Source organism: Notolepis coatsorum (genome assembly GCF_963971535.1).
Source record: "Notolepis coatsorum genome assembly, chromosome: 1".
NCBI lineage: Eukaryota > Metazoa > Chordata > Actinopteri > Aulopiformes > Paralepididae > Notolepis > Notolepis coatsorum.
This window is the reverse complement of record NC_140165.1, coordinates 159,792,936-159,810,080: the sequence shown is the minus strand read 5'-3', so window position 1 is coordinate 159,810,080 and position 17,145 is coordinate 159,792,936. Positions and strand designations below refer to the sequence as shown.

At 42.1% G+C, this 17,145-nt stretch overlaps 1 protein-coding gene across 5 annotated transcripts in view; it reads left to right on the top strand.

Moving 5' to 3' along the window:
- Positions 1 to 17,145, top strand: part of slc20a2 (solute carrier family 20 member 2) — a gene marked incomplete at its 3' end in the record, with an annotated part of 192,973 nt that overhangs the window by 109,832 nt on the left and 65,996 nt on the right. For all 5 annotated transcript variants that reach the window (XM_084330475.1, XM_084330473.1, XM_084330474.1 and 2 more), the window contains exon 3: positions 14,104 to 14,244. In XM_084330475.1, coding sequence (XP_084186601.1) covers positions 14,104 to 14,244 — 141 coding nt within the window. The remainder of the gene's footprint in view (positions 1 to 14,103; positions 14,245 to 17,145) is intronic.

The window sequence follows — 17,145 nt, the reverse complement described above, 5'->3', positions numbered from 1 at the left end:
GTCCACCAAAAAAGCGCCAAAAGATCGAAAATAAACTAGCAGAGCCAGAACTGTTCAACTCCTCTGGAGCCACAGCCAGCAGAGAAGCCGGTTTACTTTAGCTTTTAAACCAGCTGCAGCCTGAGAACTGGAGTGTGAGGGGATGTAACACTAAAGATGGCGGCAATGACAAAGAATTGCTGCAAAATAAACATACATCTGTTGTTAAAAAAAAAAAAAAAAAAAAAAAAAAAAAAAAAATTTATACTTATAACAATTCGATAATTATCGATATCGAGAAATAAAATAAAATTATCATATCGTTATCGCGATATGATTTTTTTCCATATCGCCCAGCCCTAAGTTGAGCTACGCGGAGCGCAGTCAGTCAGTACACCCCGTATATTCCGATAACGTTATATAAACCATGCTGCATTCATTCTGAGAGAAAGATCTATTATTCCAAATGCTATTTATAGGGTTTTGACCATAATTACACTACTGTTGCTATTTTACAATGAACTATAATGAATTACGGTTCATACAGAACATGCCAGTGTTGAAACTAATGCACAGAAGCTCATTTCCTTGTTGTAATAATATATTCTACCACTGGGCGTCAGCTAAGTGTGCTCCGAGCTGTGCGTACACATAAGCACGAAGTCAAGTTCAAGTTGAAATTGATGAATCCCACTCTTTGCTTAGAAATGGTCGTACGCACAGGTTAAGCACATATCTGTGCGTAAGACACGTTGATGAATGAGGGCCCAGGTGATGATGGAGAGGGTGAGGATGGACTGGATGGTGGCGGTGTAAAACTGGACCATCATGGTCCTCGGCAGCCTGAACTTCCTCAGCTGACGTAGGAAGTACATCCTCTTCCGGGCCTTTTTATTGAGAGCGATGGTGTTCAGCTCCCATTTCAGGTCCCGGGAGAGTGTCATGCCGAGGAAGCGGCAGGACTCCACAGAGGCCACCGGGGTGCCTCCCAGAATTGTTAACTTTTGTCAGACACAGCCACAATGGATAGCACTAGAACTAGCAAACTCTTCCACACAACTCATACAATGCAAGGGGCATTGAGAACATAATAACTAACATTCTCACATAGCAAGTGAGAAAATTAAGAACAACTGTATTTCAGCAAATGTACTTAATTCTCTCTCTCTCTCTCTCTCTCACACACAGCAAGCAATTGTCCTTCATTCTCTCTCTCTCACACTCTCACACACACACACACACACACACACACACACACACACACACTAGTGATGTGCATCTCCATCACTGAGGCCGATGCGATGCGCATCTCGATACGGTGCCAACGATACGATACATTAACGATACATTTGAAGCACCGGGCGATGCGATGTGATACGATTCACCCCCTATTGAGATACGATTCGATACGATTTGATTCAACATAATGCGATTCGGGGGCGATACGATGCGATTCAACACGATGCAAAATAATGATACAATTTTATGGTATGACAGAGGATTTGGTTGTATTCCTTATATGCAGCTTATATTATTATTAAAATTTTTATAATCTACTGTAAGACAATTTATATAAAAACTCTTGGGTGCCTAAGAAGACTTTTGCATAGTAGTGTTTTCTATCCACTTTAGCTAAAAACACACACACACAATGTATACACACTACTGTGAGACAATAATAATCACACACAAAGGGATAATGGCTTATAGCAGACTTAAATGATTTTATAATATTTCAGATAATGAAATGTAATGTTTATCATCAACTATCCAATTAGTATTTATATTGTAACGTTTGGCCACTTTAAATCATTGAACACAGAGAGAGAGAGAGAGAGAGAGAGAGAGAGAGAGAGAGAGAGAGAGAGAGAGAGAGAGAGAGAGAGAGAGAGAGAGAGAGAGAGCCCGTCCGTCTGAGTCGCATAGTTGATGATGTCACACATACTAGGCTAGGATTGGATGTCAACAGAACACACGGAGCCTGGATAGCCTGGATGCATGAAGCGATATAAAGAAACCAATAGCCAATAAATGTGAAGTTTTTGAACCTGTTGTCAAGCGTCTTCAATATACCCCCCCCCTCCTCCTCACTAATGGAACTGGTGTTGCAGAGTCACGTTAGTTAGTTAGTTAGTTAGTTAGTTAGTTAGTTAGACACTGTAGTTTAGTTTAGCGTTAGCTGAACGGCTAACTGGCGTCAATTCTATTCATGTCTCCTCCTCGACTTCCACTGTTTGTTGTTGTTAACTGTGACGCGGCTCTCGCCTTCTAGTAGTAGTATAGTATCTGCTGTGTGCAGTCACAGTGCACTGCTGACAGAAGTGGATGAGAGGAAATTATATGAATGCATCGGTTTTGACCGACGCAAAGACGCTACAACAAGATGCATCGTGAGTTCAACCTGAGTTCTAGTCGATGCGCACTTATTCCACCGGTGCACTCGCATCGTGAACGTGTATGCCGGCGCACCGATGCAAATCGATGAATCGTCACATCACTAACACACACACACACACACACACACACACACACACACACACACACACACACACACACACACACACACACACACACACACACACACACACAGAAAGGGAGAATGGCTTATATGAACGATCCAGTTCGTTTTTATAGTGTAATGTTTGGCTACTTGAAGGAGAGAGACTGAGACTTGTTACTTGCGATGCTAGTCAGTCTCGGAGTTGTCTCGGAATGGATTTGGTAGCTTTTTTCTGTGTCTCCGTAGACCACTGCACCACCGTTTTAAAGTCTTAGTGAAGATTGATTTATATGAAAACCGATTTATGTATAATTTAGCTAGCTCGCCAACGTTACTGTGATCAAAGCAAACTTTAATACATTTTTTTTTTTACAAAAACTATTTTGGAGGGGCGAGGCGTCCCGTTGGCGGGGTGGGCCGCGCCTCCAAGGCAATGGTAGGGGAAACACTGGACACCTGTAGTGATAGTGTTAGTGACACCTGTAGTGATAGTGATAGTGACACCTGTAGTGATAGTGACACCTGTAGTGATAGTGACACCTGTAGTGATAGTGTCACCTGTAGTGATAGTGACACCAGGGTTTCCGTTAGAAAAAATTGTTGCCGGCCTCAGTGTCCGGTAGATTTCAATCTACCGGTCAAATGAGAGAAATTCCGGTCAGAGTTTATTGAGCTTAAAAACAATTGATAGGCAAAAGAATGACAACAAAACAAAAGAATGACATCATCAAGGCATGTAGATTTATAATATTTTTACTTAAAACTAGGCTACTTTTGCGTATAAAGTCATTATATTCCAAATAAAATAAGTCCCGAGACTCGTGCTGCTGCCGACTTTAAATCAAATAGGTGTCTGTGGGCAGTCGCCCGACATTAATAAACAACAGTCTGTTATAATCACATTTTTATGAGCTAACGAATTCCGTTATATTGGACATTTGTATTAATTATATCAAGCGAAGAACTGAGAAATTTGACAGAGAGAGACGGCAACATTATCGTGGGTTTGCGTGAAGACTCTCTCTCTCTCCACCTCCCAATGACTTATTTGCGAGAGTATGTCGATGCAGAGCAGCAGATTCAGCTGTTATTGGCTCTTTTCTGGGGACCGCACAGCAGCGCCCCCCACCCAACATTGAATTGAAAATGGCTGAATTGGAGTACTGCATTGTGCTGCTGCTGCTCCGGCTCTGCAGCTTCACAAAAGTTCGCACACCCAGCACTAAGCTCTCGCTGACAACGTCGTTGTCATTATTAGAAGCAACGATGAAACAAATGTAATGATTGTTTCGTTCATCGCATAGGCTATTTAATTTTAGCCTATTTTAATACAATTCAAATAATCGAATTGTGCTTAGACTCAGGGAATTATTTTCACCGGACATTAAGACCGGAGAGATTAAATATGTCGGACTTCAACAGATTTTGCCGGTCAAATACCGGTAATTACCGGCTAACGGAAACGCTGAGTGACACCTGTAGTTATAGGTGCACCGATATATCGGTCGGGTATCGGTATCGGCCGATAAGTGCCTTGTTGACTGCTATCGGCCTATCGGCCGATAAGCTCAAATGTGCCGATAGCAGTCGCCGATAACTAACCATCCATTTGTGTAGCGTCAAGACAAAAAAAAAATTCACTCGCGACCTACCTGCACCCGCCGTCCGCCCCACACACACACAAGCTACTGCATCAAAGTTACTATTTATGATTAACAAGGCATTCGTTTTGTGGCATTAACGTTATATAGTTAGTGTTACACGGACAATAACATCAGCATATTATTATTACCCATAGCAGCAAGGCATTACTCCGAGTCCGTTCATAGCCGGGAGGCAGACGACTAACGTTACTGGTGAAAATGTGATTTACGTTGGAATACTCCTTTGCCAACTTGCTGTACTTTGCTTGCAGGTCTGCAGCCATTATTACTGGATTAAGAATATCCCCAACTTTAGCCAACGTAACGTTATGGCTAAACCTTTAACATTAGTTAACCCTAGCTTTCGGTTAGCTGTTCAATGCTAATGTAATAACACAACCAAGCGAATCCATCAGAGCTCCCCATCAACACCGCTCTGTCGGGAGGATGGCATTTAAGAAAGTATCTGCTGTTAAAATGACACAAACATTCGTTTTGTGGCATTAACGTTATTATAGTTAGTTACACGTTCAATTACATCAGCATAGTATTTACCCGAAGATAGCAAGCAAGCCGTGCATAGCTCGGTTACATTCCGTTGCTCATTCCGTACCCAACTACACATTCTGCAATCTGTTAATAAAGTTTTCAACCAGACAAATGTATAGAAAGGCTTTGTTTTATTATAACATTTGTTGCAGTAAAATCATTGTGTCTCGTTTGGCCATCCTGTGGAGCGCGCTGGTCGGCGGGCACTGCCGGGCAGCTAACTTATTAGCTTGTTGTGGACGGTTCTGAGTTTGACTCGCATTCTCACAAGCAGATCAATGGCGGCATGCCCCGAAGTAGAAAAATGAATATTCGCTTGGTGGTAAGCAGGAGGTGGGTGCTAGCGGTGTGGCGTAATTGGCCGAATCGACTGTCAATCAAAATGGTTCCATTGCATTGGTTGAAAGCTCTGGTTGAGAGAATAGTATCCCGCTGCAGGCCGCCAGAATGGTTCCATTGCATTGGTTGAAAGCTCTGGTTGAGAAAATAGTATCCCTCTGCAGGCCGCCAGACGATACTGGGAGAGGGATCAGTGATACCATAAACATATTTCTTGATGTTTCCTTTTTTAAGTAAGTAAAGAGGCCTACAAATACAAACACACATACAAATATACAGTAGTTTCATTAAAAAAATTAAAAAAAAAATTAAAAAAAATTTAAAAAAAATTTAAAAAAATTTAAAAATACTTATTTTTTGCCACAATTATCGGTATCGGTATCGGTATCGGCCGATTGTGTTAGTTGAACAATCGGTATCGGTATCGGTGGCCAATTTTCATATCGGTGCACCCCTACCTGTAGTGATAGTGTTAGTGACACCTGTAGTGATAGTGACACCTGTAGTGTTAGTGACACTTGTAGTGTTAGTGTCACCTGTAGTGATAGTAGTGATAGTGACACCTGTAGTGATAGTGACACCTGTAGTGATAGTGACACCTGTAGTGATAGTGACACCTGTAGTGTTAGTGACACCTGTAGTGATAGTGACACCTGTAGTGTTAGTGTTAGTGACACCTGTAGTGTTAGTGACACCAGGCTGTAGTGATAGTGACACCTGTAGTGTTAGTGTTAATGACACCTGTAGCGATAGTGACAACTGTAGTGATAGTGACACCTGTAGTGATAGTGACACCTGTAGTGTTAGTGTTAGTGACACCTGTAGCGATAGTGACACATGTAGTGATAGTGTTAGTGTCACCTGTAGTGATAGTGACACCTGTAGTGATAGTGACACCTGTAGCGATAGTGACACATGTAGTGATAGTGACACCTGTAGTGATAGTGACACCTGTAGTGATAGTGACACCTGTAGTGATAGTGACACCTGTAGTGATAGTGTCACCTGTAGTGTTAGTGACACCTGTAGTGATAGTGACACCTGTAGTGTTAGTGTTAGTGTCACCTGTAGCGATAGTGACACCTGTAGCGATAGCGATAGTGACACATGTAGTGATAGTGACACCTGTAGTGATAGTGACACCTGTAGTGATAGTGACACCTGTAGTGATAGTGTTAGTGACACCTGTAGTGTTAGTGACACCTGTAGTGTTAGTGACACCTGTAGTGATAGTGTCACCTGTAGTGATAGTGACACCTGTAGTGATAGTGACACCTGTAGTGACACCTGTAGTGATAGTGTTAGTGACACCTGTAGTGATAGTGACACCTGTAGTGATAGAGACACCTGTAGTGATAGTGACACCTGTAGTGATAGTGACACCTGTAGTGTTAGTGACACCTGTAGTGATAGTGACACCTGTAGTGATAGTGATAGTGACACCTGTAGTGATAGTGACACCTGTAGTGATAGTGATAGTGCCACCTGTAGTGATAGTGACACCTGTAGTGTTAGTGACACCTGTAGTGTTAGTGACAGCTGTAGTGTTAGTGACACCTGTAGTGATAGTGTCACATGTAGTGATAGTGACACCTGTAGTGATAGTGACACCTGTAGTGTTAGTGACAGCTGTAGTGATAGTGTTAGTGACACCTGTAGTGATAGTGACACCTGTAGTGTTAGTGTTAGTGACACCTGTAGTGATAGTGTCACATGTAGTGATAGTGACACCTGTAGTGATAGTGACACCTGTAGTAATAGTGTCACCTGTAGTGATAGTGTTAGTGACACCTGTAGTGATAGTGACACCTGTAGTGATAGTGACACCTGTAGTGATAGTGACACCTGTAGTGTTAGTGACACCTGTAGTGATAGTGTCACCTGTAGTGATAGTGACACCTGTAGTGTTAGTGACACCTGTAGTGATAGTGTCACCTGTAGTGATAGTGTTAGTGACACCTGTAGTGATAGTGAGACCTGTAGTGTTAGTGACAGCTGTAGTGATAGTGACACCTGTAGTGATAGTGTCACCTGTAGTTATAGTGACACCTGTAGTGATAGTGACACCTGTAGTGATAGTGTTAGTGACACCTGTAGTGATAGTGACACCTGTAGTGATAGTGTCACATGTAGTGTTAGTGACACCTGTAGTGATAGTGACACCTGTAGTGACAGTGACACCTGTAGTGATAGTGACACCTGTAGTGATAGTGCTAGTGACACCTGTAGTGCTAGTGACACCTGTAGTGATAGTGACACCTGTAGTGTTAGTGACACCTGTAGTGTTAGTGATAGTGTCACCTGTAGTGTTAGTGATAGTGTCACCTGTAGTGATAGTGTTAGTGACAGCTGTAGTGATAGTGACACCTGTAGTGATAGTGACACCTGTAGTGTTAGTGACACCTGTAGTGTTAGTGACAGCTGTAGTGATAGTGACACCTGTAGTGATAGTGTTAGTGACACCTGTAGTGATAGTGACACCTGTAGTGATAGTGACACCTGTAGTGATAGTGTTAGTGACACCTGTAGTGATAGTGACACCTGTAGTGTTAGTGACACCTGTAGTGATAGTGACACCTGTAGTGATAGTGTCACCTGTAGTGATAGTGACACCTGTAGTGATAGTGACAGTGACACCTGTAGTGATAGTGACACCTGTAGTGACACCTGTAGTGATAGTGACACCTGTAGTGATAGTGACACCTGTAGTGATAGTGACACCTGTAGTGATAGTGACACCTGTAGTGATAGTGTTAGTGACACCTGTAGTGATAGTGACAGCTGTAGTGATAGTGACACCTGTAGTGATAGTGACACCTGTAGTGTTAGTGACACCTGTAGTGTTAGTGATAGTGTCACCTGTAGTGATAGTGTTAGTGACAGCTGTAGTGATAGTGACACCTGTAGTGATAGTGTTAGTGACACCTGTAGTGATAGTGACACCTGTAGTGATAGTGACACCTGTAGTGATAGTGACACCTGTAGTGATAGTGTTAGTGACAGCTGTAGTGATAGTGACACCTGTAGTGATAGTGACACCTGTAGTGTTAGTGACACCTGTAGTGATAGTGACACCTGTAGTGATAGTGACACCTGTAGTGATAGTGACACCTGTAGTGATAGTGTTAGTGACACCTGTAGTGTTAGTGACACCTGTAGTGATAGTGTTAGTGACAGCTGTAGTGATAGTGACACCTGTAGTGATAGTGACACCTGTAGTGATAGTGACAGTGACACCTGTAGTGTTAGTGACACCTGTAGTGTTAGTGACACCTGTAGTGATAGTGACACCTGTAGTGATAGTGACAGTGACACCTGTAGTGATAGTGACACCTGTAGTGATAGTGACACCTGTAGTGATAGTGACAGTGACACCTGTAGTGTTAGTGACACCTGTAGTGTTAGTGACACCTGTAGTGATAGTGTCACCTGTAGTGATAGTGTTAGTGACAGCTGTAGTGATAGTGACACCTGTAGTGATAGTGACACCTGTAGTGTTAGTGACACCTGTAGTGATAGTGACACCTGTAGTGATAGTTAGTGACACCTGTAGTGATAGTGACACCTGTAGTGATAGTGTTAGTGACACCTGTAGTGATAGTGACACCTGTAGTGATAGTGTTAGTGACACCTGTAGTGATAGTGTTAGTGACACCTGTAGTGATAGTGACACCTGTAGTGATAGTGTTAGTGACACCTGTAGTGATAGTGACACCTGTAGTGTTAGTGACACCTGTAGTGTTAGTGACACCTGTAGTGATAGTGACACCTGTAGTGATAGTGACACCTGTAGTGATAGTGACCTGTAGTGATAGTGCCACCTGTAGTGATAGTGACACCTGTAGTGATAGTGTTAGTGACACCTGTAGTGATAGTGACACCTGTAGTGATAGTGTTAGTGACACCTGTAGTGATAGTGACACCTGTCGTGATAGTGACACCTGTAGTGTTAGTGACACCTGTAGTGTTAGTGACACCTGTAGTGTTAGTGATAGTGTCACCTGTAGTGATAGTGTTAGTGACAGCTGTAGTGATAGTGACACCTGTAGTGATAGTGACACCTGTAGTGTTAGTGACACCTGTAGTGTTAGTGACAGCTGTAGTGATAGTGACACCTGTAGTGATAGTGACACCTGTCGTGATAGTGACACCTGTCGTGATAGTGACACCTGTAGTGTTAGTGACAGCTGTAGTGATAGTGTCACCTGTAGTGATAGTGACACCTGTAGTGTTAGTGACAGCTGTAGTGATAGTGACACCTGTAGTGATAGTGACACCTGTAGTGATAGTTTCTTATCTGTGAAATTGGTTTCATCCATATTTGATATTCATTCAAAACATTTTGAAAATGTTGTGCTCTTTTGAAACTGGCTGCCAAGTCTCAGCAATTTTTCTAAATGGCTGTGCTTGAAGAAAGCACAGAGAAAGTGATAGTGACTAGGGGTGGGGGGGGGAAATCGATACGTAGTAGTATCGCGATACTTTGCGTGGCGATACTGCATCGATACAGGGACGCCAAGTATCGATGTTTAATTATTCATAAAAAAAAAGATTGTATAAGGGAGTTGCATTGTTCATTTCAATACCTGTAATAGTACAGTAGTCCACTCCACACACACACACACATGTGCATTCAGTTAAGTTGGAATATGACTGTAATACAAACAGTTCAGTTTGTCAGGTACATGCAACACAGATTACAGTGTTTACATCTGTCTGCTTGAGAAAATACCATGTTCTGCAATAAAAATGATTGAAGTGAGATGAACAGACTGAACTTTATTTTATTAGATAAAACATGTTGACAAAGTTTTACTTTGCAGTTGAAAAAAGGTATTAGGTAATAAATTAAATTTGATAAAAAAAAAATAATAAGAAGAAGAAAACATTTCGCAATACTCAGCGTATCGCGATACTATCGTATCGTGGCGCAAGTATCGCGATAGTATCGTATCGTGAGGTCTCTGGCGATTCCCACCCCTAATAGTGACACCTGTAGTGACACCTGTAGTGTTAGTGTCACCTGTAGTGATAGTGTCACTTGTGTAGTGATAGTGACACCTGTAGTGTTAGTGACACCTGTAGTGATAGTGACACCTGTAGTGTTAGTGACACCTGTAGTGTTAGTGACACCTGTAGTGTTAGTGTCACCTGTAGTGATAGTGACACCTGTAGTGATAGTGACACCTGTAGTGTTAGTGTCACCTGTAGTGATAGTGTTAGTGACACCTGTAGTGATAGTGACACCTGTAGTGTTAGTGACACCTGTAGTGATAGTGTCACCTGTAGTGATAGTGTTAGTGACACCTGTAGTGATGGTGACACCTGTAGTGATAGTGACACCTGTAGTGTTAGTGACACCTGTAGTGATAGTGACACCTGTAGTGATAGTGACACCTGTAGTGATAGTGACACCTGTAGTGATAGTGTTAGTGACACCTGTAGTGTTAGTGACACATGTAGTGATAGTGACACCTGTAGTGATAGTGACACCTGTAGTGTTAGTGTGACCTGTAGTGTTAGTGACACCTGTAGTGATAGTGTTAGTGACACCTGTAGTGATAGTGATAGTGACACCTGTAGTGATAGTGTCACCTGTAGTGATAGTGTTAGTGACACCTGTAGTGATAGTGACACCTGTAGTGATAGTGTCACCTGTAGTGATAGTGTTAGTGACACCTGTAGTGATAGTGACACATGTAGTGATAGTGTCACCTGTAGTGTTAGTGTGACCTGTAGTGATAGTGACACCTGTAGTGATAGTGACACCTGTAGTGATAGTGACACCTGTAGTGATAGTGTTAGTGTCACCTGTAGTGTTAGTGTCACATGTAGTGATAGTGACACCTGTAGTGATAGTGACACCTGTAGTGTTAGTGTGACCTGTAGTGTTAGTGACACCTGTAGTGATAGTGTTAGTGACACCTGTAGTGATAGTGATAGTGACACCTGTAGTGATAGTGTCACCTGTAGTGATAGTGTTAGTGACACCTGTAGTGTTAGTGACACCTGTAGTGATAGTGACACCTGTAGTGATAGTGTCACCTGTAGTGATAGTGTTAGTGACACCTGTAGTGATAGTGACACATGTAGTGATAGTGACACCTGTAGTGATAGTGTTAGTGACACCTGTAGTGATAGTGACACCTGTAGTGATAGTGACACCTGTAGTGTTAGTGACACCTGTAGTGATAGTGTTAGTGACACCTGTAGTGATAGTGACACCTGTAGTGATAGTGACACCTGTAGTGTTAGTGACACCTGTAGTGATAGTGTTAGTGACACCTGTAGTGATAGTGACACCTGTAGTGATAGTGTTAGTGACACCTGTAGTGATAGTGTTAGTGACACCTGTAGTGATAGTGACACCTGTAGTGATAGTGTTAGTGACACCTGTAGTGATAGTGACACCTGTAGTGATAGTGACACCTGTAGTGATAGTGTTAGTGACACCTGTAGTGATAGTGACACCTGTAGTGATAGTGACACCTGTAGTGATAGTGTTAGTGACACCTGTAGTGATAGTGACACCTGTAGTGATAGTGACACCTGTAGTGATAGTGACACCTGTAGTGATAGTGACACCTGTAGTGTTAGTGACACCTGTAGTGATAGTGACACCTGTAGTGATAGTGATAGTGACACATGTAGTGATAGTGACACCTGTAGTGATAGTGTCACCTGTAGTGATAGTGTTAGTGACACCTGTAGTGATAGTGACACCTGTAGTGATAGTGTTAGTGACACCTGTAGTGATAGTGACACCTGTAGTGTTAGTGACACCTGTAGTGTTAGTTAGACACTTTTTTTTATCTGTGAAATTGGTTTCATCCATATTTGATATTCATTCAAAACATTTATCTTGTTTTTTTTTATCTACTTTTTCTCCCCATTTTCAATTTTTCTCCCATCCCAATTTCGTATCATCCAATTCTACCCTCCCCTGTCTCGAACGTTGTTAGGCCATGCCTCCCACTGGTCGGCTGCAATGTGGACGAAGCCTTGCATCACGTGTCCCCTCCGGTACACAAGGAGGCAGCTGTCGCATCTTTTCACCTGTACAGCGCGATCTCTCAGCGGCGAGGAGTAACGCGTAGGAGGCTCACGCTGCCCCCGTTGCTTCCTGATTCTGCTGTACAGGCGCACCAACCGACCTGTAGGAGTCGCTGTCCACAACGTCCGATCCCCACCCACCGGCTTTCCCACCCCTTAATACTGCCAATTGTATTAGTATGAACGACCAGCCAAGCCGGAAGCAACGCCGAGAGCTGGGCTCGAACATAGCATCTCCTGCGTTAGTGGCGAGCGCCTTGCCCACTGCGCCACTTAGCTGCCCTCATTCAAAACATTTTGAAAATGTTGTGCTCTTTTGAAACTGGCTGTCAAGTCTCAGGCAATTTTTCTAAATGGCTGTGCTTGAAGAAAGCTTCTGACAGAAATAGTTTTTCATCAACTAGGCAAGCCTATAAATCTTCATAGAGCCAGTTGTGGACACAAACAGTCTAGTACTTGACTAAAATAGCCTTGTAACTTGGGCCTAGTTTGACGCAAAGTTGTACGCAAATCAAAATAAGCTGCTGGGATGAATAAGTAAGATAAGATAAACCTTATATCTCCATTTATACTACTGTATTTATTGATAGCGTTTCAACTGAATGTCACTTGTGTTTGGGATGCACCGAATATTCGGCCACCGAAAATTATCGGCCGAAAATGGTTAAAAAGTCATTTTCGGCTTTCAGCCGAAAGGGTTTTAGCACCTAAAATATATCACAGAATGTCAAAGAACAGGGTTACCTAACGTAGGGCTGGGCGATATGGCAAAAAATCATATCGCGATAACGATATGATAATGTTATCATATCACTCGATATCGATAATTATTATTATTATTATTTTCATTTTTTTTAAACAACAGATGTATGTTTATTTTGCAGCAATTCTTTGTCGTTGCCGCCATCTTTAGTATTACATCCCCTCACACTCCAGTTCTCAGGCTGCAGCTGGTTTAAACCACCACGTGGACAAACCACCACGTGCACCGTGACTCGTGACTGGAGTCTAGCTCTGCTAGCACACATAGCCTACTGTGTATAGACGGTTTCAAACTGTATTTTAAATTAGAAAGCAAACAAAATAAATGGACAAGAGAAAAATAAATCTCAATTTGGTCAGTATTGTCATTTGGACAAGCAAAGCCATTACTTTAAGTTGCAGGCAAGAAAGACAAGTCTGTCCACTGTCTCTGGTTTTAAAACTGCCCTGTTGCAGGTCACAAAAAAATATATAATAAAATAAAAAAAAATGTCTTCCCGATATCGATTATTAAAATATATCGCGATATTTATCGTTATCGTTATATCGCCCAGCCCTAACCTAACGTTTGTAACCTAAAGTGTTGTTGTGATGACGTAATCAAAGCGGGGCTACAGACTTTGCGCAACGTATAACGTGAGCAGCTTGCAGCTCTTCCTGCATTCTGCAGATAACTAACTCCTCTTGGGAGTTGCGCTGTTTCTATGTAAACTCTGCGAGCAACGCATCCAATAAATGCGTCTTTAACATGCTTTATATCCTCGCCATTACTATATGCCTGTCGCGGTTAAAACCTTTTAAACTAACGTTAGCGTTAAGCTAGCTAACAACGCTTCCGGACCGGTCCTCTTTCACTCGTCTCTCGTAAGCTACGTCATCCCCCGCTAAGAGTCACTGGAGATGTAGTAAATACAACAGTCCTTCCATAATTCCATGCACTTGACTTTAATGCACATTTTGTTGTATGCAAAGAGAAAATGTTTAAATTGTACAATCTTTCAGCAGTCAGTCTGGAATTAATGTATGCATTCAAAAGTGCTGAATAAATGTTTTATGGGCCCATAATAGTGATTATTAATATTATTTAAGTAAAATATTGCCATAATCATGTCTTTTGCCATAATCAGGTATTAATCATTTTCGGCCTTTCGGCATTCGGTTTTCGGCCAACTGTTTCCTATTTTCGGTATCGGTTTCGGCCAAGAATTTCCCATTCGGTGCATCCCTAACTTGTGTTGGACATCCAGGTACTTCCACTGATGACATGTGTTTATTCAGGCTCAGCGGTCTGGCAGCTCATTGCATCCTTCCTCAAGTTGCCGATCTCTGGAACACACTGCATCGTGGGCTCCACCATCGGCTTCTCCATGGTCGCCATCGGCACCAGGGGCGTCCAGTGGATGCAACTGGTCAAGATCGGTAAGGCCTGAGGCTATTCTGCCCACCCACTTGTGTGTGTGTGTGTGTGTGTGTGTGTGTGTGTGTGTGTGTGTGTGTGTGTGTGTGTGTGTGTGTGTGTGTGTGTGTGTGTGTGTGTGTGTGTGTGTGTGTGTGTGTGTGTGTGTGTGTGTGTGTGTGTGTGTGTGTGTGTGTGTGTGTGTGTGTACAATGTACATCAACTATGTAAAAATCATGACAATTTTGAGACACGCTACCAAATGAAGACCTTTTTGACACCCTAACTGTTCCATGAGCTATTGTAGTTTGATGGTTAAGATTAGTTACAGAATACATGCAAGTCCATATTTCACATACAAAAGTATACTGTGTGTGTGTGTGTGTGTGTGTGTGTGTGTGTGTGTGTGTGTGTGTGTGTGTGTGTGTGTGTGTGTGTGTGTGTGTGTGTGTGTGTGTGTGTGTGTGTGTAAATGGCGATAGGTGAGTGTGTGTCTGTGTGTACTGTCGATGTTCTCAAGTTCTCAAGTGAGAGGCAGCAGAAAAAACTATTTCCAGTGCATCCTCATGTAGGGCTGGGCAATAGAGATTTGTTTTGATTTGTTTTGATGATATATACATCCTGTATATGTATAATTATTGATATATATATAATAATAATAATAATAATAATAATACTTATACCCAGATACATAGACATACCTCATTTCAAACATTAACTGAGAAACAGACACACCTCGTTTCAAACAATATCACTGTCCATAACTAACAAAACAAAACAAAAGGCCAATATCACTGTCAATAACTAACTAAACAAAATAAGCCAATATCACTGTCCATAACTAACAAAACAAAATAAGCCAATATCACTGTCCATAACTAACACAACAACAGGCCAATATCACTGTCCATAACTAAGGGCGCTTTCACATATAGTTTTGGTGGACTCTGTGCGGTTCTGGTGGTGAAGTTGCAACATTGTTGCATTCTTCATTTGGTTCGTCTGCGTTCACATTGCAATTTGTCAAGCACACCAAACTTTCCGAACAATGTCACGCTCGTCTATTGGACACAATGGAGAGTGGAAATCCCTCCCCTTCAGGAAGTGAAATCTGCGAAAACACAAACAGCCGCAAGAAGCGTGATAGTAGAAGAGTGTGGCATTGATCCATCGTTCGATTATAACCCATTACCGCCATCCTCTCGCTAAACAACTTGTACACCTTGTTGTTTTTGTGAGTGCCAACAAGCAGCTGTTTTATTTGGTCTTCTGCCCATATGTCGATCAGGGCTTTCACTTCATCATTCGCCCAAGTCTGTCCACGAGACATGTTTACAGTGTGCTTGTTTTGCAGTGAATGCTGCGCGCCACAGTGTTTTTTTCTTCCTGATTTGGTGCACAGTTTATCATCAGTTTATGCACTTCCTATATTTGGTCCGCGTTTGGTCCGATGAAGCGAACCGAGACCTATGTTTTTTGGCGGACCAGAGTTTGCATGTTTGGTCCGCACCAGAGTTCGACTGCGCATTCACACCACCCCAAAAAAGAGGACTATCGAATTCTGGTCCGATAGTCCGGACCAAACAGCTCTGGTGTGAAAGCACCCTAACTAAACAAAACAACAGCCCAATATCACTGTCTATAATTAATTAAACAAAACAAGCCACTATCACTGTCCATAACTAACTAAACAAAACAAGCCAATATCACTGTCCATAACTAACTAAATAACAGGCCAATATCACTGTCCATAACTAACAAAACAAAACAAGCCAATATCACTGTCCATAATTAACTAAACAAAACAAGCCAATATCACTGTCCATAACTAATAAAACAACACAAGCCAATATCACTGTCCATGACTAACTAAACAAAACAAGCCAATATCACTGTCCATAACTAACAAAACAAAACAAGCCAATATCATTGTCCATAACTAAAACCAAAATCTAAATATATAGATATGAAATTATTCTCTAAAAATTAAATATGACTCCTACAGTTATTAACCCTTTAATTGCCAAGGACGACTTTAGACGTCATTGCTCGCCATGCTTAATCTGCCAATGACGTCGTACAGCGTCTTTGAGATCAATATTTAAAAAATCTGTCATGGCAATCATATTTCACCCACGGAGACTTGAGACTTGCTGTTGATCTCCTCTCAACTCTCCAACGGTTCAAGACCGCCATCTGGTGGCCGATCGGCGAATCGCCAAAACCGGAAGTGACGCGCCGGAAGTGGTGCTCACCCATATTTCGTCCGGCCACTCGCTATCGCTAGCGGGACTCCAGCTTGATACACTGGATAGCGATCCGTTGCCAATAACTCGATAAACAACATGATTTAGACGTATATAGTATTATACAACCTGGAACTGGACCAACTAGATCGACATCCCATAATAGCGAACTTTCTGCTCCACGCTGATCGCCCAACGCTACGAGGAAGCTGCGGTGAGTTTCAGCGTGTTTGATTATTATTATACATACACACTGCTCCGATCAACATATCACCCATACTAAATAAATGATTTAACGTCGGCCACAGACTTATAAACCCCCCCCCCCCCCCCCCCCTCCGGTCACCAGCAGATGATGAGGCATGACGTGTAGGACCTTGTACAATTGAAATTTTTAATCTGACTTCAATCGGTATCAAACTACATTTGATGATCTAATGTATTTAGGGCTATAACTCACGTTCTGCAGAATGCTGCAGAAAACGATAAAAACATATTTATACTTTAGACCGAATTTTTGTATGAATATGTGAATGAAAAAGTAGAACGTTGCTACATCCTAAATGATAGATACTTGACGTTGAATGGGCCATAGTAATGTCAATTTAGCAATACAATTTAAAAAGTTATAGCCCTGCAAAGAAGGGGAACATCTCCTTAGACAAATAGAGCTGGCAG